This window comes from Notechis scutatus, chromosome 1 (assembly GCF_049901735.1).
Source record: "Notechis scutatus isolate UNSWTSFEM ecotype Mainland chromosome 1, rNotScu1.2, whole genome shotgun sequence".
In the NCBI taxonomy this organism is placed as follows: Eukaryota; Metazoa; Chordata; class Lepidosauria; order Squamata; family Elapidae; genus Notechis; species Notechis scutatus.
This window is the reverse complement of record NC_142009.1, coordinates 323,948,846-323,959,941: the sequence shown is the minus strand read 5'-3', so window position 1 is coordinate 323,959,941 and position 11,096 is coordinate 323,948,846. Positions and strand designations below refer to the sequence as shown.

The window sequence follows — 11,096 nt, the reverse complement described above, 5'->3', positions numbered from 1 at the left end:
CTACATAGCCAAAAGGCATTAAGAGTTGTTAACCTAATCCTACGTAGCTTTTTCTCTGGTAATATCACACTACTAACCAGAGCATACAAAACATTTGCTAGACCAATACTCGAATACAGTTCATCAGTCTGGAACCCACACTACGTATCTGATATTAGCACAATTGAGAAAGTCCAGAAATATTTCACAAGAAGAGTTCTCCACTCCTCTACTCGTTGTAGAATACCTTATGCCACCAGACTTGAAATTCTAGAACTTGAAAACCTTGAATTACGCCGTCTTCGGTCTGACTTAAGCATGGTATATAAAATCATACATTGCAATGTCCTACCTGTCAATGAATACTTCAGCTTCAACCATAACAACACAAGAGCACACAATAGATACAAACTCAAAGTAAACCGCACCAAACTTGATTGCAGGAAATACGACTTCAGCAATAGAGTGGTCAATGTCTGGAATACTCTACCCGACTCTGTAGTTTCTTCCCCAAACCCCAAAAACTTTAACCTTAGACTGTCTACTATTGACCTCACCCCTTTCCTAAGAGGTCTGTAGGGGCGTGCATAAAGCGCACCAACGTGCCTACCGTCCCTGTCCTATTGTTTCTCTTATTCTTTTATTTTTCTTATATGTACCCATTTCATGTATTCACAACTATGTATACATTTATACTTATTATCTTGTAAACAATTGGCAAATCAAATAAATAAATAAATAAAATAAATAAAAATGGCTTTCAGAATCAAGAAGTGTCATTTTCAGCCTTTCTTCCTGGGACTGAGAGAGGTTGACTAGCCCAAGGTCATCCAGCTGAATTTATTCCTAAGGCAGGACAAAAACTCACAGCCTCCTGGTGCCTTTTAACCACCACATCAAACTGGCTCTCATTCTTGCTCTTTTGTGGAAAAGTCCAACTAGGGAAGGATTCCGTCTAGATCAGGGCTGTCCAACCTTGGCCCCTTGAAGCTTGGTGGACTTCAACTCCCAGAATTCCCCAGCCAGCTGGCTGGGGAATTCTGGGAGTTGAAGTCCGCCAGGCTTCAAGGGGCCAAGGTTGGACAGCCCTGGTCTAGATGATGCTACCACCTGCGCCGCTGGGTGATGCCCCAGGAGGCCACCCATCCCTCCAACTGGAAATGAATCCGCAGCTGTTCTCGTCTACTTTTAGTTCAGTGGCACATCACATGTTTTGCAGGCAGTCCGTCCCAGCTTCGGTCTCTCAACGGAAAGGATCGCTGTCTGACCAACAGTCTGGCAAGCTGTTTGCCTGTCAGAAGAGTTCGTTCTGGGAAAGATGGGAAGCGCCATATGCTAATAGCCTAGATCAAGTTACATGCGCGCCCTCCCACCCACGCACCTTCCTGCCACACGAACTGTGCCAAAGTTAGTGAATTGGAAGAGATTCCCCAAGGGCGCTCGGCTGTCCCATCTTCATCGCTGTTAGCTCGGGGGTGTTGTTGTTGTTTTTTGCATTGCCGCCGTTCTTGTATCAGCCGGCTATTTGCAAGCAGCCTGGAGCAGCAGCAAAAGGTCAGAGCAAATGTTTACATTTGCCAGACGGGTTTGGAAGACCGAGGGCGGGGGTGGGGGTGGGGTGGGGGGGGAGGTGTGTTGGCAAAGGTGATCAGCTGTCAGTGAAATTGGACTCACTGGAGGCCAGAGGGCGGGCTAGCAGAGGTGATCAACTATCAGTGTAATTGGACTCACCACATCATTGCAAGGGCTGCGAGGCAGGTTTGGACATCATTGCAAGGACTGCGAGGCAGGTTTAGGTTTCAGGCCTACTGTGGCCTGCCGGAATTGTGGCTTTTGCGAGGGTTTACTGTGGCCATTTCCAACGGCTTGTGCTACTCTGGGAGGGAGCTGTGTAGACGCAAAGCCTTTTTGCGTTTGAGCTGGTGGGAAGGACTCTGCTGTCTTGTTAGAGACTGACCCCCCTTGGCAGATCCCAGCTGTCTACCCAGGATAGCCTAAGCCTTTAAGGGAGGAAGCTAGAGGGAGCTTCAGGTGAGTTATGGGACAGGCCTCTTGCCCCTTGTCCCTGGCTTACCCTTGCTGGAGACAGTGATGAGAGAAACTTGGCCCCGCTGTCAGCTGGATCCAGGCCAAGCCATTTGTTTAGCTTCCCGGCTGGGGGTGAGGCGACAGCAGAAAGTTCCCTAGAGCAGGGCGGATGGGATGGTGCCTGTGTGTGTCTTGCTTTGAGCTTGAATAATGGCTGGGGGTCCCTTCAAGGAGCCACAAAATCAGAGGATGGCGAAGCTCCTTCGGGGCCGGAATATCTAACGTTGTGGAGGCTGCCGCGTCTCTGCACCCAGAGTGCCAACACATCAGGACGAGAGACTCGGAGGAACTGGAGGGAGGAGAGCTGGCTTCTTGCAAAGAAGATGGACCCTAGCCAGGCTCCCTTCTGTGGCAGAGACAGTGTCCTTTCGGGCCCCTGTTTTCGCATGGCTTTGGGCATTTCTGGCTCCAGGGTCTAATTTAGCCTTTCGGCCATCGGCTACCATCCTTGGCTTCGTGCGGAGCTTTGGGGGCGGTGGCAGTGGTGGTGGCAACTGCCTGAGTTCTCTGCCACTGTGGAACAGCAGCTGTGATGTAAGTGGGAATGATTTCCCCCTGCTCCAAGCTCCACAACTCCCCGGGAGTTTCCCCATCCTCCAAGACCGGCAGCTCACCTGTCCTCTCCAAGAAAATGAGCATGATCCCCAATCTTCGTCTCCAGAGGAGGTTTACTGTGGCCCACCCACTTTGGTAAGAGGATTTTGCGGGGGGGGGGAGGACTTCTCTGGGGCCGTTGTATGCGCTCCTCATTCAGAGGTTCATAATGATGAGCTTGAAGAAGGACAAACTAACATTCTAACCCAATATTCAACTTTTTCTAGCAGTAGATAGTTAAACCTTTCTAGTAGCAATCCTCCCCTTTGTTTCCCAGTACTCACAGATTCTCCACAAAGAATTTCCACTTAGCAGTTAAACCTGTTCTTCATGGATATGTTTCGCTCTCTTTTAAACTAATCTCAAATAGCCTGTTGGGAGGAAAGGTTGCAGGTTGGCTCTCCGCTGGATGAGAACAGGCCATCCTGTGTTGTCTTAAAAGGGGGGGAAAAAGGTGTCCTTCTGTTTAAAATTCCATTTACCCATTTTCTGGACAAGTAAAGTTTATTCACGCTTAAAGTTTGTTAGACGCCTCTGCTGGTCCATAGGAGAAAATCAGTTGCAGGATAAGTAGGTACCTTGGATCAGATCATCTTTTATGTTCTTTTATTATTAAATGGAACCTCCCACTGCAAAGTCTCTCTATCTGGGAACATACAGTGGGGAAGAGCAGCTGTCTCCTTCCCTGCTTCTTCTGAGCTTCCTGCAGGCATTTTCTCTTTTAAGGCTTTTAGAAATTATGGGGGGTGGGGAGCTGCCCTCCAAACAAACAATAAATCAGCATTTAAATAAGGAAATAAATCTGTTAAGTCTCTAATTGGGTAAAAAGGGATGTTTCAGATGTATTACAGTACTTTTTAGAATTTTTATGATTCTTGGCAACATAGATTTGTGTTTTCCCCTCCCTTCTGCACTCTGTTTTAACTTTGGGAGGGAGAGAGGGATTGTCTCCCAAAGGGGAGAGAGATAACCTCAGTCCATTGTGAGATTCCGACATCTTACACAAACCACACACTCACATCTTGTCCTCTGCCAAGTCCCTTCCAGCCGCATCAACAGCTATTTATAGGAGAGTTCCAGATTCCGAAAGTATCTTCCCCAATGGGGTCAGGAACAATTAAAGCAAACAAAGTGGGGTGGAATTCAAAACAAAAGTCGGGAGGGGATGGTTTGCCAAATGCTTTCCCCCCTCCTCGGGTGAGTGAGTGAGTGGGATGGAGGTTAGATTGAGCTGCTCTTGTTGCGCTCATGAGGAAAGAGGAGAGGGGGGGGGAAAGTCCTCCTCCGTTCACATACATACCTCCACACATCTGCTGCTGTTGTTCTGGGCCCTCGGGTTTTTGGCTTCACCAAAGCATCACGTGATATTTTGCGCATTCCTGGATACACAGTTTTAGAACCAGAGTATTTGGAAGGTGCCATTGAGGCCCGAAGGTCCAATTCCCTATATGGTGAGAAGATCCAGATTAAAGCATCCCCATTCAAGGGATCTTCCCAACCTGAATAGCTTTAGTGAATTTGGGGGGGAGGCAGGCTGCTGTTTCCACACTCCAGTTGTTTCTCTTCTGTGTTAGGAATGTTTTTCTTAACATTCAGCAGCCATTACAGGTAGTCCTCAACTTATAGCTGTTCACTGAGTGACCATTCAAAGTTAACAATAGCACACTGGAAAAAGTGACTTACAATTCATACGTATGACCGTTGCAGCATCCTCGGGGCCACACAATCAACATCCAGACGCTTGGCAACCGTTGTGTATTTGTGACTGTTGCAGGGTCCCAGGGTCATGTTGTGACCTTCCCAGCCAGTTTCCAACCAGCGGAGTCAATGAGGGAAGCCAGATTTGCTTAACAGGGAAGTGACTAGTCATTCGCCTTAACAACTACAGCAACAACAACAAAAATGATCATAAAATTGAGTGCAACCCACTTAACAACTGACTGAATTAGCATCCAAAATTCTGGTCCTAAATTCTGGTCGTAAGTTGAGGACTACCTGCATTCCACATCATTCTTTGTGGGGAAGAGAGAGATTTCTTAGCCTTTTTCTGCAGGTATTTTCAATGCGTCACTAATCGAGGCTAACTGTTCCCAGTTCTTCAGTCTCTTCTTGCAGCGCTTAAGGTAGGAACTGAATCAATGAAGAATTTAGTGGAACTTTTTACTTCCCTTGATTTGAACATGTTTCTTTAAGTGGAAACGGCAGCGAGAGAAGCGGAAGGAAAGGACGTGCTAACATTTTCCTCATAGACTAGGCAGGCTTAGACCTGGATTTGTCAAAGCTGGAGATATCTTGGGTCCTTTCATCCAAACTTGCTGAACTTGATGATTGGGGAATTGGAGGCTAAAACATGTAAAGAACGGTTGCTGGAATTGGGTATGTCTAGTCTGATGAAAAGAAGGAATAGGGGAGACATGATAGCAGTGTTTTGATTTCTCAGGGGCTGCCACAAAGAATGAGGGAGTCAAGCTATTCTCCAAAGCACCTGAGGGCAGGACAAGAAGCAATGGGTGGAAACTAATCAAGGAGAGAAGCAACCGAGAACTAAGGAGGAATTTCCTGACAGTTAGAACAATTAATCAGTGGAACAATTTGCCTCCAGAAGTTGTGAATGCTCCAACACTGGAAGTTTTTAAAAAAATGTTAGATAACCATTTGTCTGAAATGGTGTAGGGTTTCCTGGCTAAGCAGGGGGTTGGACTAGAAGACCTCCAAGGTCCCTTCCAACTCTGTTATTCTATATTCTAAACTCCAGGCAGTGCCTAAAGAAAGAAGCTGTAAGGGCTGTGTTCACAGAAAAGCCTTAATCAGTTCCGTTAAGAACTGACCCTGCATGTTCCCAATACAATTAACTTAGTTAGGATGGCATTGCCTTGTTTACCTTTTCATTTGAAGGCAGCTGATTTGGTTATTTTAGGGGTTGGGTGAACCTAGAAAACAAGATGGCTAAGGGTGTAGGGCAGGGGTCTCCAATCTTAGCCACTTTAAGACTTGACTTGTGGACTTCAACTCCCAGCAAAGCTGGCTGAGAAATTCTGGGAGTTGAAGTCCACAAGTCTTAAAGTAGCCAAGTTTTGAGACCCCTGGTGTAGGGTGTATAAAGGCCTTGCAGCTTAGCTTGATAACCTGGTTTACACCACAGGGAGCAGCAGCTGGATCCCTGTAACATGCCAAGTCACAGACAACCAAGAGAAAAAAAAGTTGTGTGTCAGACAGATGACAAGGTGACCTTGCTCGCTCTTCCTGAAACGTGCCTTCCACCAGCGACTTCAAAAACAGCCATCTTGCCTTTGTTCAATCCGTGACTTTCTTGGCTTGTGAAGTAATGTTTGGTTTGTTTGAGCTTGATTTTGGCATCAGGCCCACGCCTGAACTGCTGTTTTCCTACCAATTTTCAGAAACATGGTTTTGTGTCCCTCTGTTTGAATGGAAACTGCATGACCAGAGGAAATCTACCTCCAGGGATAAGCACTGGGCAGGGCTGATTCTTTCCAGCCCTGCTTGTGATTTCCTGCCATTTGTGGGCTGCTCCGCAAATCATCCGATTTGCAGACGTCACTAAGCTGGTTGGAACAGCCACCACCCTAGATCAAGGGGGGATGTCAAACTCGCGGCATCACATTGTAGTCGCGTGACGTATCGCGGCTTTCCCCTCCTTCTCTAAACCAGGGGTAGGCGTGGCCAGGTCGTGAGGCATCCGGCCCATGGGCCACAAGTTTGACACCCCTGCCCTAGATGATAGCTTAAGATCCAGATGGATCTTGGCAGACTTGAACACTGGGCCCTATCTAACAAAATGAAATTCAACGTAGACAAAAGTAAAGTCTCACACTTAGGCATTAAAAAAGTGAAAGTGCACATATAGATTAAGTGAAACCTGGCTTAACAGCAGTAACTGTGAGAGGGATCTTGGAATCCTAGTGGACAATCAATTAAATATGAGCCAGTAGTGTGCGGTGGCAGCCAAAAAAGCCAATGGAATCCTAAATTGCATTAACAGAGGGATTGAATCAAAATCACGTGAGATGCTAGGCTATAAAGCCTTAGTAAGACCACACTTGGAATACTGCATCCAGTTTTGGTCATGACACTATAAAAGAGATGTTGAGACTCTAGAAAGAGTGCAAAGAAGAGCAACCAGGATGATTAGGGGACTGGAAACTAAGGCATATGAAGAACATTTACAGGAACTGGGCTTGGCTAGTCTAGTGAAGAGAAGAATCAGGGGAGACATGATAGCAGTCTTCCAGTATCTGGGGGGCTGTCACAGAGAGGAGGGGGAACAACCTATTTTCCAAAGCACCTGAAGGCCAGACAATAAACAATGATGGAAATTGATCAAGGAGAGAAGCAACCTAGGATTAAGGAGAAACTTCCCAACAGTGAGAACAATCAACCAGTGGAACCGCTTGCATTCAGAAGTTGTGGGAGCTTCATCACTGGAGGCTTTCAAGAAGAGACTGGACAGCCACTTGTCAGAAATGGTATAGGGTCTCCAGCTTAAGCAGGGGGTTGGACTAGATGACCTACAAGTTCCCTTGTAATGAGTTAGACCAACTATGGAGTTAGTAAATGGACTTTCCAAAACTCTTGTGCTAGTGAAATGAAACCTCCCTGTACTGAAAATGTCTACCTCTGCCTGCCTTCATCGAACAAACTTTAATTATCAGGCAGCAAAGGGCTATTTATTTTAATTTTGCTTTTTTTTCACAATAGAAAGAAGCATATTTATGGTTTTTTTTTCAGTCTCAGATGCTCACATGGCCTTAAGTTTTAGGTGGTTTGAAATGGAGATGGAGAAATTGTTGCTCTGTCTTAAACAGCATAAGGTATTTCTCACAAGTTACGTGCAATTATAATTATTAAGAAATAATAAGTGCTTATTACAGGTAATACTCGACTTACAATCATTTGTTTGGTGATCATTCAAAGCTACAACACCGAAAAAAAGTGATTCATGGTCGTTTTCACACTTATGACCATTGCAGCGTCCCCTCCGTCAGATGATCAAAATTCAAATGCTTAGCAATCGGTCCATATTTATGACGGTTGCAGTGTCTTGGTGTTCTGCAATCACCTTTTCTGATCTTCTGATAAGCAAAGTCAATGGGAAAACCAGATTTACCTAACAAACATGTTACTAACTTAAGACTGAACTGATTCTGTGCTGTCCCAGCCAGTCTGTGGGAGTTGGCTAGTTACTTAGGAATTATGAGCTGTCCCCTTAAAGGAATGCATCATGGGAAATGTAGTTAAAGGTACCCTAGGAAATGTAGTTCATGTCACGTGGCTACATCTGCAATCCTGATTGGTCACTAAATTGACCCTCGAGGGGTTGAGGGAGGTTCCCTCCATTCTTGCCTGCACTCATGGACTGATAACAGTTTTCTTTCTATCGCTGCATGATGGGTTAGGAAAGAACCATTTTTAACTTTTCTGTCCTATCTCATGCACAGAGGTGGATTTCTGTGCATGAGGTAGGACAGAAAAGATTTCACTTAACAACTCTGGCAGGAAAGGTTGTAAAATGGGGCAAAATTCACCTTAAACAAGAATGGTCTGGCTTAGCAACATAAATTGTGGTTGTAAATTGAGGGCTACCTCTATTCTCTGCCCCCTGCTTGTGAGCTTCCCAGGAGGCATCTGGTTGAGCATAGTATGAGACAGGATATTACCAGGATTAGCAACAAGATCCTGGATTAGATTTGACCCTATAGCCCTACCCTGATTAACAGCAGTCAAGTTAAAAGCACACCACCACGCGATACCACGTTTCTGAGACCCAGATCTCTCTCTCTTTTTTTTCCCTACTCTTTACTTTTCCATTGAGCTGAGTCTCAACAAGACTTCAGATTTCTGCAAACATCTGAAGCAGCTGCACACCTGAGCATGAGCAGAGTGCCTTTCCTTGAGGCCAGCTGATCCCCCTGTGCCATTGGGAGAGCGAAGGAAGGGCAGGGAAGAGCAAAGACTTTCCTGCTCAGGGCAGTCAAGGCCCCTACATAGCCACATCATCTGGACTCGGTTCATTCAGGAACCGGGGTCTGACATTTCAGCGTGGCGAGAGCGACGCAGGAAGCTCCCATCGCTTGGTTAGTCACCAGGATGAATTGTTCATCCAGAAGATTTTGATCCACAATGAAGGCTTTGTCCATGTTGTGCCACTGGGAGAAATGAACCAGAAACAAAACAACAACCAGTTTTAAATGGAGTGATTATTTTTATTTCTTCTTCTTTTTCTTTTTTCCTCCTTTAGTTTTTTGTTTTTTTTGTGTGTTACATTCATTCAAAAAAACAACAACAACCCTCCACCGTCTTTTGGAAACTAGCTTCTGTCAGAGCAGATAGAAAGAAGGCCCTCTAAACGCCCCCCCCCCCTTATTTGGGGGTGTGGGGGTGACAGTCTGAAGCATATCCTGGCATTTCCAGAGTGTTTCCCCAAACCCCAAACCCCAGACCCGTCCTGCCCAAAGGCCCTTCATGATCCAGTTTGAGGCTTGTACTCCAGAAACAATTGACTGATTATCTCACCCTGCTGGGCCTCGGCACTGACGTGAGCTGGAGCAAGCTGTTGAAAGGGTACCCATTGTTCCATACTCAACTGCATTTCATAGGAATGGGAGGCTGTCGGTGGTTATGGGGGGTTGATATGGGGACCTGGATGTACTGTACAGAATCCCTTGGGCTTTAGGCACATCTGTGGCTTGCAAAGAGGATGTGGTCACATCCTCCAGAGGCCCTTCTTTTTTGGGAACATCCCTGGTAGGATTAAGTTCAAATGATATCTCCTCCTTTTAAGGGTCTTTCACCCCGTCCATCTTCCTCCCTTCCTCAGTCCCGTTTTGGTTTTTAAGCCAACTGCACTGGTCACTCAGAGCTGTACAGTGTAACCGAATGAAAATGGCCTTGCAAGTATAGGGCAAAGGGAGAAACTGTTCATAGTTTGCTGGACTATTAACTTCAGATCCGCCTTGCTAGCAGTGAGAAAGATGGAGGATCTAGGTGTGTAACCATCTGGGAGATGGACCCTCCCTCTCATGTACTGGCCAGTGTGTTTGGGGCTATTTTAGTTGATCTAAATAGACTTCTTAGGGACACAGTGGCTCAGTGACTAAGACGCTGAGCTTGGCAGTTTGGCTAGCGCCGCATAACGGAGTGAGCTTCCGTGACTTGTCCCAGCTTCTGCCACAACCTAGCAGTTCGAAAGCATGTAAAAATGCAAGTAGGAAAATAGGGACCACTTTGGTGTGAAGTTAACAGCCTTCCACGCGCCTTTGGCATTTAGTCATGCCGGCCACATGAACACGGAGACGTCTTCGGACAGCGCTGGCTCTTTGGCTTTGTAACGGAGCGACGCCCCCTAGAGCTGGAAACGACTAGCATGTATGTGCAAGGGGAACGTTTACCTTTAACCTAAGTAGACTTCAGTGTGGTCAGTTGCTTTTAGCTCTTCTGAACCCAAATGGAGACAGGTTAATAAATTATCCAATTCTCATTTAATGAGAATGTTTGGGTGGGCTAATCTTTATAGGGAAGAAGAGTGAGTAGTCCCAGGGGGAGAGAGGCTGGCAATTGTGTCTTGTGCAATTCTACTACTTTTAGCTATTTATGTTCCACAAAGCTTTCTGAAAAGAGCAGATAAAAGATGTTAAAAGGTTAAGGAACACTGGGAGAAGACAGCCAATTCTCTTCGTTGCTTTAAGGGTAGATACAGGGCAGCTGCAGAATCTAGTAGAAAAGAAGGGGAGCGAAAAGACAAGATGAGTAAGAAAGGGGTGACTTTGTTAAGTTCTGCTTGTTTCTGAATTTTTCATTCTCTTTTCAATGTTGGGCTTGAATTATGTTAGAAGGCAGCTTTCCTTAACCATAAACCATGCAAATATCTGGGACTGAACTACTTAAGATCCTTAGTTGTGGTGTTATTTTTTTTTTTTTTTTATTTGTTTGTCTGTTTCGGGGGGCGAAGGGCAAAAAAAAAGAAGCGGCAGGGGGGCGGGGCCCCCTCAGCCCTTAAAAGGGCCCCTTTAGGCGCGGAGCGCAGGAAAGTGGGGTGGGGAACGCGGGTGGTGACTTGCCCGTTGCTGAAGTCATATTCCCAAAAAAAAGTTGCAGTACCGTTTCTATCTATTGGTGCTCTTGTGTTGTTGGTTGCAGTTCACAGGGAAAGGTTTCCATGCTTAAATCAGACAAGCGCACAGGCGTTCACGCGGGGCAAGGCACGGGGGAGCCTTCCTGGAAAATCTGGCTTCTACGCAGGGGTCCAGCGAGCTCTGGCTCAAGTTTGTATGCTCAGTAGAGGGAATCAGAGGCGAGGTTAGGTAACAACTCTTAAGCCTTTTCGAGCAGTGGGCTAGCACGACATTAGAAATGAGCACCCCTCCCCCTAAGCTTGGATGTTGCCGTTGTAGTCCAGTACTTTTGAAAGGTGCAACTTT

General features: G+C 46.1%; 1 protein-coding gene across 1 annotated transcript in view; it reads left to right on the top strand.

Annotated features, from left to right (window-relative positions):
• The first annotated feature begins 1,745 nt into the window (after positions 1-1,745).
• The window catches only part of PDE4C (phosphodiesterase 4C), a 60,408-nt gene continuing 51,057 nt past the window's right edge, over positions 1,746-11,096 (top strand). The window contains exon 1 of the mRNA XM_026670964.2: positions 1,746-2,757. Coding sequence (XP_026526749.2) covers positions 2,612-2,757 — 146 coding nt within the window. The 5' untranslated portion in view covers positions 1,746-2,611. The remainder of the gene's footprint in view (positions 2,758-11,096) is intronic.